This window comes from Manis javanica, chromosome 16 (genome assembly GCF_040802235.1).
Source record: "Manis javanica isolate MJ-LG chromosome 16, MJ_LKY, whole genome shotgun sequence".
NCBI lineage: Eukaryota > Metazoa > Chordata > Mammalia > Pholidota > Manidae > Manis > Manis javanica.
The window spans coordinates 58002349-58020630 of NC_133171.1; the positions used below are offsets into that span (position 1 = coordinate 58002349).

The following is an 18282-nucleotide window of genomic DNA, read 5'->3' on the forward strand; positions in this document are numbered from 1 at the left end:
ACCACAAGTTTCAAAGAGGAAAAAAAGCAAACTTGTTGTTGGTAGAAGGGTATGAGGGGGAGGGTTCTTCACCTTCCCCAACATTTTGTATAGATGGGAAGTTGAGGGGCAATAGAAAAGGCAGTAGATGGGGGCACATGCCCCACTCTGTACAATATAGAAGAATCTGATATAGATACTTTGTATAAAAGCCACTTGTCCTCATTTGTGTCCTCTTGCTGGCTGGCTGGGCTAGGGGGGACTGGGGGACAAAGACGCTGGGGTGGTGGGCTAGGACACAGGGATACCCCGTGGTCCCCATCCTCTGGCTGTCCCTGTGGGGTCACTTTGGATCCTTGGTAGGGGCATAGCAGAGCTCCAGCGGCCGGGATACCTTCCAGAACTTCTCATTCACCAGTTCCAGGGTCAGTGAGCCATTCAGTGTCTACAGAGCAGGTGGAAGGAAGAGGCAGGGGAAGAGAAAGTTGCAGAAGATAAAGGATATGAATGAGGCAAAAAGTGACCAAGGGAGGAAAGAAAAGGAGTAACAGAGAGATGAGGCAAAGCAGGGCATATAGAGTGATGACAGGGAAGGGAGATTAGGAGATGCAGAGGGAGAAGAGGGTCAGTCAGTTAGGTCGGATCATGGTCTGTGTGGCCCTAGGCTCACCCCTAACCCCTTACACCACAGCCTTCAGAGGCCCTTACCGTGAAAGCTCCACCCCCAGGAGCAATGTAGATGGTGTACTGCTTTTCACTGACACCTTCCAGACTGGGCAAGGCAGGCTCCTCAGGGCTGTCACCTCCTCCGGCACCCCCACCCTCTCCACCACCCCCATCAGGTCCCCCAGGATCAGAGGCACCCCCTCCATGCCCTCCTGGCTCCCCCGCCTCTTGCTGCTGCCTCCGCTCAAGGGCAATGCGTAGGGCCAAGTACTTGGAGAGATGGTCCACTGTGGCATTCCCAGTTGTCTTCACATATCTGAAGTAGGCAAGAGAACAGGTTTAGGACACAGAAGGCCTCAAATGGAGAAGGGAAGTAGGGAACTTTCCAAAAGGGCCTCTGGGTTAGGGTTCGTTCTGGGTTTGGGCAAAGCCCATTTCTGTTGGATGTGTATGCAATCTTTTGTTTCTTATTGGTGTGGGGAAAGACAGGGCTCTCACCTAGTCTGGCAGTATTCTCCCTTCTCCACGAGCAGGGGGTGGGGCCGGAACACGAGTTCAATTTCTCCACCTGGCTCCGGAGGACTGGGGGCCCCAGGAGGGCTTGGGGGGCCCAGGGTTCCCCCTCCCAAGGTCCCTCCTCTGTCACCAGAGTCTTCAGAACCGGCACCCCCACCCACTCCACCAGTGCCACCTCCCCCTGTCCCTACACTACTCCCCCCTGCACCCCCTCCACGAGGTCGCTTGGGAGCAGGGCCTGGGGCAGAGTCAGGGGCGGAGTCTGAGCTCACATCCTCTCCGTCCCCCTCCCCCTCCCCAGGCTCTCCTTCCCCGCCACTCATGGTGGTGGTCTGATCTGACCCGGGCATTGGCCGCCTCACACGCTGGGCCCTGTAGAAACAAGTGATTTAAGTTAGAAAGCACCAAGGATGAGAGACTTAGACTTTAAACTTCAGAGAATTAGGAGAACAGGAAAATCTTAATGATGATACCTAACAGTTTTAAAACACTATGTGCCAAGCTAAGTGTTCTGCACTGATTGCCTCACATAACACATACACTATAAGGGAGGAAATTGTATTGTTTCATATCTGAGGAAACTGAGGCTTAGAGAGGTTAAGTAGTTTGAGATCATAGTCCCTACCTTCTCAAAGTGTGGTTCAAGAACCAGTAGCATAGGCTTATAGAAATGCAGACTCTCAGGCCTAATTTCAGTCCTACTGAGTTAGAATTTGCATTTTTAACAAGTAATTTGGATACACATTAACGACTAAGCATACAGACCTAGGAGGTGATTTAAGTCCCAGCAGTGTGAATGCTAGAACTTATGCTCAAAATCACTCTATTGTTCTAATATCTAGAAAGTGAGGGGCTGAGTTATTAATAGTAGTAGTGCCAGATGCTAACTAAGAAGTTGTAATTTACATCCATGATTTCCAGATCTGACAATCAGGCTGTGTTTACCTCTTAGGATGCTAAGGCTTAGAAGCTGATAGGGAGCAAAGACAGCACCAGGAGTCTGACCCATGGATCTGTCCCACCAGCCCTGCTACCACCTCCCTCCCAGACCCGAACCTGTGCATGGCCTGCATACGCAGCCCCTCTTCGATGCTGGAGCTCAGTGCCTGCTGGTTGTGCAGGCGGCTGAGGCGGATGAGAACCCGGTCTTGGTGGGCCTCGTATTCCTCCCGGCTTGGATAGATCTTAGAGATCAGGGCATCAAAGTTGGGGTCTGGCCGCAGAGACCGCTTGGATACCAGCTTCTTACGGCAGGTAGGGCACTCCTTGTTCCTGGTGTGGGAGAGAGGAGACCCTGAAAGAACAGTCAGCTGCCAGGGCATTGAGGCCCCAACTCTGTACCCTTCACCCTATTCCAAAGATGTCCCTCCTGTTACCCGCTCCGCAGGGCCGTGACAATGCAGTCAGAACAGAATCTGTGGAGACACTCCTTGGTGGTCATTGTATTCTTCAGCATGTCCAGGCAGATGGGGCACATGAGTTCTGAATGCAGTGACCGAGGAGAAACTGCAATCTCTGTGCCATCCATGATGGCTTCCTGGAGGCATCAGTGAGTTGGAAAGGTGATGGTGGGTTGAGGGGGAAATGGGTTTTAGAAACAAGTGGTTCACGGAATGGCAATTTTGAGAAGTACATATCGTGAGATGGCAGAATCTGGGTATCCCATGTTAACCACTTGAAGAAGATGGAAATTCTGAGAGAGAGAAAAGCTATTAACTTGGAGAGATTGGAGAACAGAAAGGATTAGAGTTGTCAAGAGCAGGGGCTTTGCAATAGGAAGATCTGAGGTTTGGTGAGAGGTATGGGGTGGCATGGATTTGTGGTCTGGGGAAGACTTAAATTCAAACAATTTCTTAAAGTATTGTCCTGGTACCATCTATATCAGAATCCCCAAGGGTGTGTTAAAAACGCAGATTCTGAGACCTGATCCCATTATTGTATCAGAATGTTGGGGAGTAGAGGGCAAGCCAAGAAACTCCACTTTTAAATAAATTCCCAAGGTGAGTCATAAGACTCACTAACCTATGACATTTAAATGAGAAACAGTAAAGGTAATTTCTGTCTGTTTACTATCTTTCAAATGAAGGTAGTAACACTTGCTTTACCACTCTGGCACGGCTGTTTCGAGGATTAAATGAGTTAAATGTGGAAGTGCTGAGAAAAAATTAAGGTTATTCGAAGGTAGGGCCAAGGGAGTCCGGGAAATCGGGCAGTGATGGCAGAATGGGGCAAAAACTAGAAGAGGCTGAGAGATGGGAGTCTGGGGATTGAGGGGTTTGAGGAGAGGGTGTGAACTGCTAAGAGTGAATCCGTGTCACCTGCGGAGTCCGGTGGAGCTCATACAGACTCAATTCCCACGTTTTGCTGGCATTCTGGGCATTCGCCGGCGTCGTCATGGTGACCGGGCACAGACCTCGCCACCAGGGCTCCACAGCGGGGGAGGAGGAGTGGTGGGCTGGGGACAGAGGGAAGGGGAGGGAGGGTGTTAAGGGAGCCGCCCGCGCACAGACCCCGCCCCTCCGAGGCTCCCCCCTCCGCCCCGACCCGCACCGGCGCTGCCCCTCACCCGGCTCCAGCCGTCCGCGCCCCCGCTGCCGCAGCGCCCCTAGCTGGGCCCGGGCTCCCGGGCCCAGTCAGCTCGGTCCGCAGCCGCTGCTCAAACAGCAGCTCCCGCCGCCGCCGCCATGGCCCGGGCGCTGGGGCCCTACGTCACTTCCGCCTGCCCCTCCACCCTAACCCCCCAGCCCCTGCTGGCGGAGACGTCACCCGCCACTCGCGGCGCGGGGGGGACGCGACGTGGACGCCTGGGTTCCCCCGCCCTCGGGACGCTCCCGGCCCAGTGAGGAGCTGGCTTCCTCGTAGTCCCGCGCCACGTGGGGACCACAGACCCTGTACCCGGGCCAGCGCCGTCCCGCAGCCAACCTTAGCCACCATTCCCTTCTCGAGGGCCCCACCTAGGGCCTCCGCTCCGCAGGGCGGGGCCTGGGATCGCTTCGACCCCTGTAGGGGGACGTAGAGATTGGAAAAGCGACCACCTCCCCCACCGTGTCCCCTAGCGGCTCTGGGGAACGGGTCCCCCCTCCTCACAATCCCAGGCCAGGATTCAGGGGGGGGGAAATGCTGCAAAGGATCCTCTGTCGCTTCAGTTCTCCAGTCCCGTGAACGCAACTAAGTCCCGGTGTGCCCGGGATTCCCCTTACCACCCTGGGGACTTGCTTCACCCTCCGTTTTGGCTCTCCCTAGACCCTCCGACCCGCTCTCCCCTCGAGGTTTGGGGGCGGCGGCTCGGGACGTCCAGACTCAACTCTCGGCCAGAGCCACAGACTCGAGAATTGCGTTTGGACAATCAAGAGCCGCGGCCCGGGGCGGGGGAGGAACGGGGGAATGGAGACACCACGCGGAAGCAGGGACACACTAAGATGGGGAGGGGAGGGGGTGTGCGCGTGTGGGCGAGGACAAGGGGCCGAACGTCTGGAGCGGGAAACGGGCAGAGCCTTCTCCAGGACTTTCCAGTAGGAAGGGGACGGGAAGGAAAGAAGAGAAGGGGGCAGAGCGATCCCCATTGAGGGCAGGGGATGGGAGAGGCATACGGGCATAAGAGACCGGGACGGGTGTCCTGTCTCTTCCAGCCAGAGCTCCGGGATTTGGGCTGCAGCTGCCATGGGGTGGCCTGTTTATGGGAAGGCAGCAGTGGGTCCCCTCGCCCCCTCCCCCAGTTCCCCCCTACTTCCCTGTCCTCTCCTTCAGTCCGTGGTCAGTCCTTATGTGGGCTCCAGAGTCGATTAGCGCGGACCCCCTCCCCTTCCTCCTCCTCCCAACCCCCTCCCTTCTGCTCTCCTTCAGGTCCTTTCATGGGCTGGTCCATTCCCCTAATCCTGGCCCCCTCCCCTAATCCCCCCCCATTGGACCCCAGGCCGGCTGTAGCTATTGTAAGGTGGAAAGGAAAGGGGGAGACTCAGAGAAAGGAGAGGGGTGGGGGAGGGCCACCTGTTCCAAGACTTCCTTCCAAGGCCAGACTGGACACCAGGATGGGGCCATGGACAAATCACCCTTGGGGACCATAAGGACCCAGGGAATTGGGGGGAGGAGACTGGGACTGCAGGATGAGTGGGAGGGGATGGGGTAGAGACCCCTCCCCCCCAAAAAAAGACCCAGAGTGTCACGCATCCAGAGACACACACACACTCTCTTCTCTCACACCCGGTGGCGGGGGTTGCCCTGGGAGACCAGGCACTGAAAGGGAACAATCCTCTGGGAAAGGGAAAGGAGGGGGAGGTGGGGAAGGGTCTGAGAGCTTGGACACAAGAAGAACCAGAGGTGGCAGGGAAGAGGATTTGGAATTTATTAGGGTCACAAGCACCCCTGCCTCCCATATTCAGCATTCCTGAGCCATACACTGCCACCCCTTTTGTAGCCTGGGAACTGAGTCCTCACCAGCAGGAAGCCAGGCAGAGTGGTGAGGGAGTGTGCAGAGTCCAGGGTCCTTAAAGCAGTTACATGAAAAGACCTCCTGGAAGGGGCAGAAACATTTGGACAGATGCAAAGGTGGAGAAAAATGGGCTGGGGCACCCACTTCTGTCCCTGGCCTATGGGAACTTCTGCCCTTCCCTCAGTGGCACCAGACTTGCCTCACTTTCCCTTACCATCTGGGTTCCACTTCTCTGCTCTCTCCCTCCCCAGGATGGCCTCATACCAGTGACTTCCACTGAGGCCCCTGTGATGTATCCACTGGCTTCAGATGCCAAGAATGCAACCACATCTGCTACATCTATGGGAATAGTGGAGAGAGGGCACAATCCTACTCACTCTTATAGACCAAAGTGGCCATCACCTCCCCCTAGCAACACCCCCTCTTCCCAGGCACACACAGAAACAACCAATCCTGGTGAGAACCTCTCAGATACCACAGACTTTGGGATCTCTTCACTTAGCACCGTTCCCCATGGCCTTCGTCCCCACTCAGTGCTCACCCTCAGGGCTCCCCATATGTCCCATTGGGATCATTCCAATCACCTGTAAGGAAACATATGTAGGTGAAAGTTTCTTTTATGGATTTTTTTGTAGACCAAGTCTTTGACCCTTTTTTCTTTTGTATTCATTCTTTGTACACTTAATTGAATATCTACTATTTGCCAGACACTGTGCCTGGCATTCTCTCTCTGCAGCCCAGAGAGGTTGGGTCTGAATAATATAGTTCTCTGCCCACGGCCTCCTACCTTGTCCAGCACTTTCTGTGGCACTTTTTGTGTCATAGGTGTTGTAATGAACCCTGGGAGGACAGAGTTACAGCGGATTCCATGTCTGTGGAAGGGAGAATGGCTGCTGACTTTGGAGAGGACTGAACATTGACCTTTTCCTCAGACCTCCCATAAGCCTCAGCAAAACTTCCCCTCTCCCCAGGCGTCTGACCAACCGTCCAAGCTCACGGGCTGCAGTCTGGGTCAGCCCAATCACTCCAGCCTTGGATGCTGCATAGTTTGTCTGTCCCACATTTCCCACCTATAGGTGAGTCAGAGATTTGGGATGAGTCAGAAGTCCGAAGGAGGAGCTGTCCTCTCTATGCCCATTTTAGTTGGCTGACCTCGTCCCAACTCAACCTCACCTTCCCTATGATGCTACTGATATTGATGATGGAGCCATGACAACCACTGGACACCAGGGCTTGGGCTGCAGCCTGTGTGACTAGAAAGATGCTCTGGGTTGGGAAGAGGAACAAGGCACAAAGGATCAGCTGGAGTGACAGTCTTTCTTCAACTCCCTCCCCCAGGCTAGAGGAGCCAGAAGTCACGGGTTCAGAGGTCACCACCTTGAGATTGACAGCTATGACTCTGTCCCAGTCGTCCTCAGACATGTGCAGCAGAAACTCATCCCTGTTGATGCCCGCACAGGACACAACGATAGATGGAGGCCGAGAAAAACAGGCCTATGGAAGGAGGAGGTTACACACCAAAATACCACGGAAAGCCAGGGACAGTAGAGGCAGTGTTAGAGCTTTAAAGGGGGCGAGGTCTCTCGCGTTCACCTGCACTTGTTCCAGCAGGCGCCTGGTGGCCCCTGCCTCAGACACATCAACCTGGAAGGAAGCGTGGGCGCCGCGGGGCACCCCCTCCTCGCTCCCCCGCCCGCGCAGCAGCCGCACCGTCTCCCGTGCCGCTGCCCCGTCCAGGTCGCAAGCGGCCACGGTGGCCCCCTCTCCGGCCAGGCGCCCACTGACGGCTCTGCCGATGCCGCCACCCGCGCCTGAGGTGAGAGAGAACACGCTGGCAGGTAGGAGGGAGGAGTGGGCAGAGGTCAGAGGTCAACAGGGCACAAAGTAGAATTTGGACGAGGCCACATCGCTGCAGAGTCCGAAGGCGCGACCCCAACTTCAGCACCCCAAACCACCCAGCGATAGCACCCCTTCAACCTGTGACCAGGGCCAGCGCGGAGCGGAGCCGGAGTTGAGACGCCATGGTTAGCAGCGGGTAGGTGGGTGGGAACCCACTCCAGGACTGAGCCAATCCGAGCTCAGAGGGGGCGTGGCGAGAGCAAAGCCGCGCCAATCGAAGGCCCACAGGCGCTAGGCTAATTGTGGCCGCCAGCGCAGGCCAACCTCCCACAGCCAAGCCGGGGTGCAGCCAAGTACCACGACTTGGGGGGTCGGGTAGTGGGGAGGGGCCCCACTCCCCCTAAAAAGCCAAAGACTGCGTGTGAGGTGGAAGATTTAAAGACTTTATTTCCGGTCACCACCCCTCCCCTTCCATTCAGTGATATAAAAAGAAATAAAAAAATCAGGCCATGAGATTAGTAGCCCCCCTTATCCCCCAATCACTTCCAAATTAGGACACACGATTGACATTTAATTGATCATCCCTGACTCCTCCTGCTACACTCTGTCCAGGGCTCTGGTCTTTCCTGAAACTTCCAATAACAGGTGGGAAAGAGTCAGACCGACCCTGAAGAAGCCTGTGTAGTAGCTTGGTCCTCCGTGAAGAGGTTGAGTAGCGGGACAGGGGTAGGCTGCCATCACGCCTCCTCTTTTTTATGGCCCCATGTAGCCCCGCAAATCCAAAAACATGGTCAGCACATGCTCAACACTATGGCCCCTCTGGCCTCTCATTCTCACCTCTGCAGCCCCTTGTAGGACTGCCATGGCCCTCATGCCAAAGTCACCACTTTCCTAGGATAGAACTTCTTTGGCAGATGTCTCTGGGCAGGGCCTCCAAATTCCACAGCCCCCTGACCTGGGAGACTTAAGAGGCTAGAGGTTCAGGGCTGGGGTGGGGGCAGTTTATCCCACCTCTCACTCGAGGTGGGCAATCAGCACCATCATGACAACTCCTCCCAGCAGCCCAAGCACCTCCAGAAGTGACTGCAGTGGTGATGCCTCCCTCAACAGCTCAGGCAGCACCGACACTGTTGCCACATAGATAAAACCACCTGCAGTGAATGGTAGAACCCAGCCAGGACCTGTACCACCTGCAATTTCATTGCCCACTGCTCCTCCTTCAGTTAGGAGGGCACAGGCTGTGCCTGCCAGTGCCCCTACTGCCGTGAGTAGTTGTAGACGCATCGCCTGGTGGGCAGAAGAGAGAGGCACTCAATGACATGTAAAGGATATCAGTGGTTTAGACATAGCTGTGGGGTATAGGTGCACATAGGTAGGGTAAATGCCTTTGAGAACTAAAGAGTAAGACAAAAAGTGGGGTGGGGGAAGGTCTACAATAGACACTTTTTGAACAACCTTAGATATCAAAGAGGTTCTTTCCACAGACCTGACCCAGTAGGTCAGGGTGGGGAGCTGAGTGTGAAAGACCCTCATAAACCATTCAGATGGTTTACAGACCACAGTTTAAGAAACACTGAGTGACAGGACAAAGAAAGAGAACTTCCCCCTCTCATTTCTAGAGAATTTGTTGTTAGTAACAGTATGACTTGTTTGGAACTAATGAGAAGCAGTTCTTGGGTATGGGGTGAGCAGAGGATAAAGGATTTGAGACAACCATGTTCGGTGCATATCATCACCAACCTGCTTTTTGCTGCACCCAGACTGGACCAAGATGGCAAAGTCCCCGACTTCATGGGGCACTTCATGTAGCAGGACAGTCAGTGTGGTCACGATCCCTAGCCCCCGACCCCCACGAAATGAAGCACCAATGGCCAGACCATCTGTGAAGTTGTGTGCCAGGTCAGCAGCCAGATTTAGGTACCCTGACACACGCAGATCTTGTACAGGAAAAAAGGAAGATAAAATGATTAGAGACATCCATCCTCCGCAGTCCCAGCCCTGGTCAGCCCTGATCACCTTTCCACAGACCACTTCACAACTAGCCCCTCTGTGTTTCCCAGACATCTGCCATTATCCGCAGTGTATATTCCATGTGATTCACGATGATGCTCCTTGCCCAAGCATCACCAACCCTGGCCCTCACCTGAACCTATTTTTTCATCTTCAGAATTCTCAGGTCTCACTGGCCCATCTTTGGGCCCTGTACTCCCTGGTCTTCTCTTCTGTGATCCCCCTCCTTCCTTTTCTTCTTCCTCTGAGCTCTGCTTCTTCTTTGAAGGATGCTCTGAGGGAAGAAAAAAGTTGGTAAGAGTGGGGAACAAAATACCTTCAAAAGGGGAAGTCCCCTCCCATCTAAGAGCCATAAAATGAGCAGATTCTGAGGTAGACAAGGTGGCTTTTATGAAAGCTGTTTCTGGGCTCACCCTGTCTTCCATGTCCATGGCTTCCATGTGCGTGACCATGACTGTGTCCATGTCCTCCTTTCACATGTCTCACAAATTTCTCCACCACAAGAAAGGCAACAATTCCACTGAGGACCCACAGTCCCACAGACAGAATGGGGCCCTGGCCTGGGAATGGAGGTTTTGAGACATTAAAGGAAATGAGGATTTCAGACTCCTCTACCCCAAGTTTGAGAGAAGATTAGGGAGGGACAAACCTTTCCCAGCACCCCAACCTGGCTCCTTCCACCCCTTTCTCACCATTGTGGGAGTGTCCATGTCCAGGTTGCTCCAGAGGATGGTGAGAATGAGGTTCTGGAGGAAGTAGGAGAAAAGGCTAGATGAAGGAATATCCTGCTCAGGGGTGTGCATTTTGGGGAATACTGGCAGGTCGGTAAGAGGAAAGAACCCTTTTGTCCAAAGAATAAAATACATTAAGATGTGAGGTAGAGATCAGAGGTCACTTACCCAGGGCATGAGGGATGAGGTGCAGGAAGGCATCTCCCAGCAGTCCACCTGAAGCAAAACTGAGCAGGATCTGGAGTAGAGAACGGTGCCGGGGGGAGTTTGACTCCACAGGGATAAGGAAGAGAACGAAAAACGGAGCTGCAGAGATCAGCACTGTGGCCCCCAGTGCCTGGTGAGGGACAGTCAGGGGTCAAGTGGTATAGGATTTCCCAACAATCCAGAATCAGACCCTCTCCCTCCCATCCCCTGGGGACTCACGTAGGCCCAGAGAGTGACAGTGTCCAATTCCTCCTTGATGCCTGGAGCCCCATGGCTGTGCTCATGGTCATGTCCATGTCCCCTGTGATAGAGGCTCTCATGGGAGTGGCCATGGCCATGGTGCAAATCCTCATGTGAATGTCCATGTTCGTGACCGTGGGTATGCCCATGCCAGATGCTCTCATGAGTGTGGCCATGGCCATGGGCATGGCTGTGTCCTTGGTGGAAATCCTCATGTGACTGCCTGTGGCTGTGTTCATGAAAGTCCTCGTGCAGGTCCTCTTGCAGGTCGCCATGACCTCCGTGTCCGGCCACTAGCAGCCCCAAGGCTGCCCAGATCAGCAGTTCCACGGCCCCCCAGCGGGGGACCTCCAGGCCTCTGGCCATCACGCTGACCAGAGGGACAGAGAGTGATTCCACCTGACCTTCAACTCTATACCTATGTGGGGTCCTCTTTACTCCGCTCGCGCCCTCCGTCCACTTCTATGGGCCGCTCCCCATTCTGTCCCCACCCACATTGTTCCCAGGACTCGTTCTCTTTATCCCGAACCCCCTCCCGGATGTAGGGCCCCTGGACACCGCTCTAGGCTTTGGTCGTCCGTTTTACGGGCCTTCTGGGTCCTCGTCTCTATGACCCACTAAGTGGGCAAAAAGGCCTGAAAAGAACGGACGGTAGGGTAAAGCGGGGAATTCTCACCGGCTCCAGTATCCTTTCCTTTTCCCGTTTGCTTAGACGTGGCAGTCCCACCTCTAGCTCCCGCGAGAACAGGAAGTTCCGTTCTACCTCGGTTCCAATACCTTTACTAATATGTCGGCTCTCCTGTATTGGCTTGGCTGCCCTCCCTGATGCGCATGTGCGATGTGTGTGTGGAGGTTATTTGAGGGGAGGCTGGGCGAGGCCCGCTTACAGGCCCGAGGAGACCGCCTCCTACGTTTCCAACTAGACGAGAGGGCGGGAACTAACGCGAAGACTTCCCGTCTATACCAAGATGGTTGCCATATCGGCGCTGTCATTTTGGTACGGAGCAGAGCGAAGCGCCTAATTTGACCCGGTTCAGGCCAGAGTCCTTTCCCCTGGGGCCTTCTTGTGCTCGGCCAGCCCCCGGTCAGTCTTTGGGAATCCCTGGTACCTCTTCGGTATCCCTACACTCAGCCAGGAATCATGTCTTGGGCTGCTCGCCCGCCCTTCCTCCCACAGCGGCATGCCGCAGGGCAGTGTGGGCCGGTGGGGGTGCGAAAAGAAATGCATTGTGGGGTCGCGTCCCGGTGGCGGCGGCGACGGCCCTGGCTGGATCCGGCGGCGGCGGCGGCGGCTGCAGTAGGAGAACAACAAACCCCGGAGCCGGAGCCGGGGGAGGCTGGACGGGACGGGATGGGCGACAGCGGGCGGGGTGAGTGTTCGAGCCCGTGAACAGGCGAGCCAGTGACCGCGCTATCTGCAACCCCTCCCCCAGCTCCTCTGGCGCTCTTTCCCTGGCGCTCCCGCCCCCTTGTTTGTAAACACGCGTCCCCTCCCTGTGGAGGGCTTTAGCGCCCTCCCCCCGGGGCGGGGGGAGCTTCCGCCCTCCTGGCGGTGGCCGCCTGAGGCCCTGCGCTCCGGAGGTCCCGGGAGTGGGACACGAGTCCTCAAGGAGGAGGACTCTGGACGTTTGAAGTCGGATCCTGTGTCCTATGGGGGGTCCCTTCCTCTTCCCGCACGCTCCGGCTCCAAGCTGGGAATGGAGGGGCCGACTCGTCCACCCCACGTGCTGCCCCACCCACCCTGGACGCTTCCGGCTTGGGGTGACCAAGTGCCTTGCTTGGAATTTTTCCTCTCCTGAACTATCCTTTTTGTCCACCCCCTCCTCTTAACACTTAAACCGTTTACAGCAGGGAGTGGGCGGTCTCTGGACTTGGGGATGGGTGGGGTTGGGTGGGGCGCGGTGGGAGATTAGAGAATTAAAGTCTCCAGTGGGATGATTGAAGACTCATTTTCTCTTTTTGTTTCTCTGTTTGTGTGTCTCTGTGCCTGTATGTGTCCTTTCCTCAGACTCCCGAAGCCCAGACAGTTCCTCCCCAAATCCCCTTCCCCAGGGGGCCCTTCCCCCTTCTCCTCCTGGGCTACCCTTACCTCCTTCAGCAGCCCCATCCCTTGGAGGCTCTGGGGCCCCACCCCCACCTCCGATGCCACCCCCCCAGCTGGGCTCCCCCTTCCCGGTCATCAGCTCTTCCATGGGGTCCCCTGGTCTGCCCCCTCCAGCTCCCCCAGGATTCTCCGGGCCTGTCAGCAGTCCCCAGGTGAGAGGTTGTGGCCTACTTACTGCCTCTCCACTTTCATTTCCTTGTGACCCCGGATCCTTGTGTGAACTTCCCCACAGCCCACTGACCTTCCAGTCATCTAATCCTGGCAGGTCCTTGTGAGACCCTTTGCCCTTCCTGAGGTGACTGATATTTCAGTGCATGCTTCCTCTCCAACCCTTATAGTTTTTATGTCCCTTTCACCTATCAGTGATTTTCTGCCCTTTGTCCCATCTGTCATTCTGAGATACATGCCTTTCAGGGCCACTGTGTTGCACAGTTTCAGAGGGAACTGTATGTCTAATTTCTTTGGGGTTACGCTCCAGGGATGCCTCTTCACACAGACTGCAGTTTAAATAGTATCTTCCGTAATGTGCAATGCAGGGCCCTTCTAGGTGTAGGGATGATTTCCATCACCTCCGAGAGGTTCTTCCCAGTGAGTCTCCCTGTGACTTCCCTATTTCCCCATCCCAGATTAATTCAACAGTGTCGCTCCCTGGGGGTGGGTCTGGCCCCCCTGAAGATGTGAAGCCACCAGTCTTAGGGGTCCGGGGCCTGCACTGTCCAACCCCTCCAGGTGGCCCTGGGGCTGGCAAACGACTATGTGCAATCTGCGGGGACCGAAGCTCAGGTATGGGGTCCAGAGGGTCAGCAGAGAAGAAAGGGAGTTTGTAATTTACCATTACTTGTGGCATTCCGAGGGCTGCATGGGGTCTTGTTGGAGCCAGTGCGCTGGGGAAGGCCTGATGAGAGAGAGCTAAGGAGCCTGAAGCTCAGATGTGGGATGGGCAGTGGTCAGAGGGAAAAGGGGGCTCATACAGGGTTTTTGAACAGTGAGGAGAGTGGGACTGGATCATCCCACCCGTGTGCTGGTTTCTCATCTCTGTATTTGGCAAACACAAAGTGAACTTAAAAGTAAGCTTGTCAGAGACCTAATGGTGAGAGGTCTACCTGCTGCCTTGTCATTGCTCTTCCCCTCTTCTTGTAGGCAAACACTACGGGGTTTACAGCTGTGAGGGTTGCAAAGGCTTCTTCAAGCGCACTATCCGGAAGGACCTGACCTACTCGTGCAGGGACAACAAGGACTGCACGGTGGACAAGCGCCAGCGGAATCGCTGTCAGTACTGCCGCTATCAGAAGTGCCTAGCCACTGGCATGAAGAGGGAAGGTAAGGGCCTGTCCGTCTGCCCTATGGGAGAGGAGGGAAGGGGCCAAGGGAATACTTGGGGAAACCACCAGCTATCCATCTCAGAGAGGCTGGACTGTTCTGTCTCTCCTCTAGAGGGCGATATTTGATTTCCTTCTCCCCTCCTCATCAGCAATTGTCCCTGGTATCCTGATCTGGTCCCTTGAGTTTCCTTCTAAATGGGTCTGCTTCTGTGCCCTGCACCTGTGACCACTCCCACGTCTGGTGCTAGAGTAGAATAAATTTGCCTTCTCTTGGTGGGCTTCTCTGTCACCCCTTCTCTAACCTGAATAGTCTCTCCTCTCTTTGACCCTTTGATCCTTTTTGGTTTCAGTCTCCCTATTGTCTGGTTTTTCCTTCAAATTCTGGAACACTGTACTTTTAAGCTATAGACTTTATTGAAGATCCCAAGGTTGCTTTTCCTCTTCTTTATCTTACCTTCTTAAGTCTGATTCTGGGATTCTCAGAAATGCATTATAGAGTATCTCTTTCACTTGGTCAGGCTCTTCATTTTAAAGAGATGAGCCTCAGGCATGGCTTTCCCAAGGTCATGAAACAAAACAGTTGCAGGGCTGGGATCAGAACCCACAGCTCAGAAGACCCAGGCCAGTGTTCCTTTCATTACCCCTTTGTTGGGTCAGAGGAGCACAAAATTTGCAGTCAGGCACACTTGGATTCAGATGTGCCATGTGTTATGTGAACTTGGGCAGGCTGTTTAACTTCTCAAAGCCCCAATTTTTTCATCTTTAGAAATGGGGGTAAGAGCTCACAGGGCTGTTAAAATAACTGAGTGAATGTTAAAGTGAAATGTGCTTGTCACATTTTGCCCTTGCTTTCTTGGCTAATTTTTTGCCCTTTTATAACCCGTTTCCACACTGCCTTCATTCTACTTTGTTTCTAGTGATGTTCCCACTTTCCACAAATATGTCCTACGGGCTATGAGACCTTGGTAAGGCCCTGAAGATGTTTTGGAACCCTTTCATGGCTGGCTGCTGACTTTCTGTTTTTTCTTCTCCTGCCTTTTCCCCAGCGGTACAGGAGGAGCGTCAGCGGGGGAAGGACAAGGACGGGGAGGGGGAGGGGGCTGGGGGAGCCCCTGAGGAGATGCCTGTGGACAGGATCCTGGAGGCAGAGCTTGCTGTGGAGCAGAAGAGTGACCAGGGCGTTGAGGGTCCTGGGGGAACCGGGGGTAGCGGCAGCAGCGTGAGTGATGGGGTCATTCCACTCTCCTTCCTGATGGGGGTTCAGGGGTGGGAGTCTAGGTCTTTTATTTCCCCCTCCCCTTCCCCTCACAACCTCCCTAACACTGCCTGGGACTGGAAGTGCTGCCAAAAGAAAGTCTCTCAAACATCTGAGGTGGGTCTGATAGCTTCCTCTGTCCCTCCCCCAAAAACAACCCACGGGCAGAACCCCAAGCAAGTCCTAAATAAACAATTGTTTTCCTGAATGCCAGAAGAGAAGCCTGATTTACAGGGGTGGGTTCAGATGGGGCTTGCAGAGAGACTCCGTATAAGGAGGGGGTGTCAAAAGCCTCTTAGAAGGGTGGGGCTCCAGTGTACCTCCAAACTTCCATAACTTTTATTCCCCATCCCCTGCAGCCAAATGACCCTGTGACTAACATCTGTCAGGCAGCTGATAAACAGCTATTCACACTTGTTGAGTGGGCGAAGAGGATCCCACACTTTTCCTCCTTGCCTCTGGATGACCAGGTCATATTGCTACGGGCAGGTCAGTGGCCTTGTATTCCTTTGCTCTCTTGACATTTGACCCCTTTTTGACTTGACCTTAGTGACCCCAGTGCATACTTGCATACCCAGGGAGCCAAGTTCACTGACCTCACCACCTCTTCTTCCCCAGTGTGCTTTGACTCCCATACCTGATCTCTGGCTTCTGACTCTTGCTGTCCCCCACCCAGGCTGGAACGAGCTCCTTATTGCCTCCTTCTCCCACCGATCCATTGATGTCCGAGATGGCATCCTCCTTGCCACAGGTCTTCATGTGCACCGCAACTCAGCTCATTCTGCAGGCGTGGGAGCCATCTTTGATCGGTCAGTGGCCTCCGCTGGCCCTTACGTAGAGGGGGTGGGGCTATTGGCTGGTCCGTGTCCAAGGCTGGCTGAGCTGTGACCTTTGAGTGACCTGCAGGTCCCTCTCCAGGGTGCTGACAGAGCTAGTGTCCAAAATGCGTGACATGAGGATGGACAAGACAGAGCTTGGCTGCCTGAGGGCAATCATTCTGTTTAATCCAGGTAAGAGGAGGAATGGCCCCTGTCTCTCAAGACAAGGCACCCTTGGAGCCTCCTCTTCTCTGGAGACTCTTAAGTTACCCATTTGACCCCCTTAGTAAGACCCTCAACCAGGAAATCTCCAGCTGACCAAGAAAAAAACACATAAACACATCCACTGATGTATTTCCCTCTGCCCATCCCACAAACCTGATGTGCCCTTTTTCCCTTGCCAGGCAGCTGGTGAAGGGCAAGTAGGTGGGGTCCCAAAGGGACATCGTGTGGGCAGCATCTCCACACTTGTCCTGACTTGATTTGTCCTCCTGTTCTCTCTTCCCTGCCAACCCAGATGCCAAGGGCCTCTCCAACCCCAGTGAAGTGGAGGTCCTGCGGGAGAAGGTGTACGCATCTCTGGAGACTTACTGCAAACAGAAGTACCCTGAGCAGCAGGGACGGTGAGAAGGAGCTGTGGGAATGAGGGGTTGTGGGTAGGGTACTGAGGCTCCCACAGGGGTGCGGGATGATGCCATAAGGATGTGTTCAGGACCCATGTGGCTCCAGCTCTCACTTGGCTTCTCTCACCTCTGTCTCAGGTTTGCCAAGCTGCTGCTCCGTCTTCCTGCCCTTAGGTCCATTGGCCTTAAGTGTCTAGAGCATCTGTTTTTCTTCAAACTCATTGGCGACACTCCCATCGACACCTTCCTCATGGAGATGCTTGAGGCTCCCCACCAGCTAGCCTGAGCCCAGACCCAAATGTGGTGCTCCCCACATGATGAGTGCACATCTGGGAGGACTCCAAGCCTTGGGGCAGGGCGGGAGGGGCCGTGTTCCTAGAATCTTGGTGAGGTGAGGAGTACAGGGCAGAACCGAGACCTCCAAGGGGGTTCATCAGCCCTCCAAGGGGTTTGCTTGGTATCACAAGTCAGGGGACCCTAGTTCCCTGTGAGGGCTGGACCTCTCTCTTCAGTGGCCTTGAGTCCCTGAATTTATCTGGGTTTACCGTGATTTGGGGTGATTACTCACCCCCTGCCTGGAGTGATCTGTCCTTCTCCCAGCACAAAGCACTGGCCTTGCTCCCAGGACATTACTTCCTTCTCATCCTCCCTCACTTAGCTCCCCATCTGAGGAGTGGAAATAGGAACTCTCCCAGAGATGGATACTGGGGGGCAGGCCTCCCAGACTGATGGACACAGGAGGAGTGCTCTGACAGGGCTTCCTCTAACCAAGCCTGGCAGACAGGGGCTTCTCTGGAAGAGAAAGATGGCCCTGTCATTGCCCTCTTCAGAGTCCCTCTCACACTTCACCTGCTGCTGCAGTCAGACTGAAAAATAAGGTGGTGGTTAAGGGGCGGCGGGTGGACATGTAGAACCAATCTGCTATTTTTAATTTCCTCTGAGGATGACTTACAGTTAGACTCAAAGAAGTACTGTACTTTGCCAGGTTGACTGAGAAATGCCAGTGGTGGAGGTAGTGTTTGGAAAAGGCAGGGCCCTGAGATGGTCTGTCCCTGGGGTTCCTGAAGCACTGGCCTTCCCACCCTCCTCCCCGATCTCTCCCTGTCTACCTTGGGGACGGGGCCTGGCTGTGATGGCAGGGTGAGGTAGGTGCTGGTTTGGTGAACAATCTCAGGCTCATCCCTTCCCAGCTGTTCCCCAGCCCTGGGCACATACAGTATAGGCAGCAGGGACACAGGACCCTGGCCTGAGAATTGAGGGGATACGGTCAGCCTATTTGGAGCTGGGGTGTTGGGGCTGCATGATTTTTGCCCTGCAGCTTTTCTCTCTGGGGTTCCTTTCCCCTCTCTTTCACACACAAAATCGCTTTCAAATTAAAATCGCTGTTTTCTGGACCGAGGTGACTGTTGGGAAGTGGGCAGCGCTGTGATGGGCTGGGTGTGGGGGGCATCCGGTAGGGAGCCCCTTGACGCTGCCGTCCAGGTGCCCTGGGGCCTGAGAGGCGGGCGCAGGGTGGGGGACACAAGGCGCGCTTTGTCGGGGA

At 54.8% G+C, this 18282-nt stretch overlaps 4 protein-coding genes across 16 annotated transcripts; 1 reads left to right on the top strand and 3 right to left on the bottom strand.

The window, feature by feature from the left end:
• Positions 1-8: 8 nt before the first annotated feature.
• On the bottom strand, positions 9-4471 carry RING1 (ring finger protein 1). Of its 4 annotated transcripts, none has more exons than XM_037005050.2 (7): positions 4362-4471; positions 3480-3616; positions 2538-2576; positions 2218-2433; positions 1144-1533; positions 688-961; positions 9-424 (listed from the first exon to the last, which is right to left on the bottom strand). In XM_037005050.2, exons 2-7 carry the CDS (start codon positions 3500-3502, stop codon positions 323-325), a joined length of 1044 nt encoding a protein of 347 aa, XP_036860945.1. In that variant the 5' UTR covers positions 3503-3616; positions 4362-4471; the 3' UTR covers positions 9-322. The 4 variants fall into 4 exon arrangements, with proteins under 4 accessions (XP_036860945.1, XP_017514524.1, XP_036860939.1 ...); XM_017659035.2 differs by having other exon boundaries at positions 2538-2698; positions 4362-4386; XM_037005044.1 differs by lacking the exon at positions 4362-4471 and adding an exon at positions 3728-3887.
• Positions 4472-5479: 1008 nt separating this feature from the next.
• HSD17B8 (hydroxysteroid 17-beta dehydrogenase 8) lies at positions 5480-7674 on the bottom strand. 4 transcript variants are annotated; one of them, XM_073224731.1, is made up of 9 exons: positions 7568-7674; positions 7184-7401; positions 6968-7084; positions 6764-6856; positions 6575-6660; positions 6378-6462; positions 6132-6174; positions 5805-5929; positions 5480-5671 (listed from the first exon to the last, which is right to left on the bottom strand). In XM_073224731.1, exons 1-9 carry the CDS (start codon positions 7611-7613, stop codon positions 5537-5539), a joined length of 948 nt encoding a protein of 315 aa, XP_073080832.1. In that variant the 5' UTR covers positions 7614-7674; the 3' UTR covers positions 5480-5536. The 4 variants fall into 4 exon arrangements, with proteins under 4 accessions (XP_073080832.1, XP_036861046.1, XP_073080830.1 ...); XM_037005151.2 differs by having other exon boundaries at positions 5855-5929; positions 6764-6892; XM_073224729.1 differs by having other exon boundaries at positions 6764-6892.
• A 177-nt stretch (positions 7675-7851) lies between these two features.
• On the bottom strand, positions 7852-11484 carry SLC39A7 (solute carrier family 39 member 7). Of its 2 annotated transcripts, XM_073224727.1 has the most exons (8): positions 11294-11484; positions 10597-10987; positions 10339-10507; positions 10132-10185; positions 9853-9999; positions 9573-9713; positions 9170-9366; positions 7852-8716 (listed from the first exon to the last, which is right to left on the bottom strand). In XM_073224727.1, exons 2-8 carry the CDS (start codon positions 10981-10983, stop codon positions 8444-8446), a joined length of 1368 nt encoding a protein of 455 aa, XP_073080828.1. In that variant the 5' UTR covers positions 10984-10987; positions 11294-11484; the 3' UTR covers positions 7852-8443. The 2 variants fall into 2 exon arrangements, with proteins under 2 accessions (XP_073080828.1, XP_073080829.1); XM_073224728.1 differs by having other exon boundaries at positions 10339-10408; positions 10597-11435.
• On the top strand, positions 11441-18133 carry RXRB (retinoid X receptor beta). 6 transcript variants are annotated; one of them, XM_037005115.2, is made up of 11 exons: positions 11441-11614; positions 11795-11987; positions 12626-12873; positions 13348-13504; positions 13862-14041; positions 15090-15262; positions 15658-15787; positions 15975-16107; positions 16205-16308; positions 16634-16739; positions 16878-18133. In XM_037005115.2, exons 1-11 carry the CDS (start codon positions 11456-11458, stop codon positions 17023-17025), a joined length of 1731 nt encoding a protein of 576 aa, XP_036861010.1. In that variant the 5' UTR covers positions 11441-11455; the 3' UTR covers positions 17026-18133. The 6 variants fall into 6 exon arrangements, with proteins under 6 accessions (XP_036861010.1, XP_036861019.1, XP_036861029.1 ...); XM_037005124.2 differs by having other exon boundaries at positions 16217-16308; XM_037005134.2 differs by having other exon boundaries at positions 11513-11614; positions 11795-11914; positions 12836-12873; positions 13451-13504.
• Positions 18134-18282: the final 149 nt, after the last annotated feature.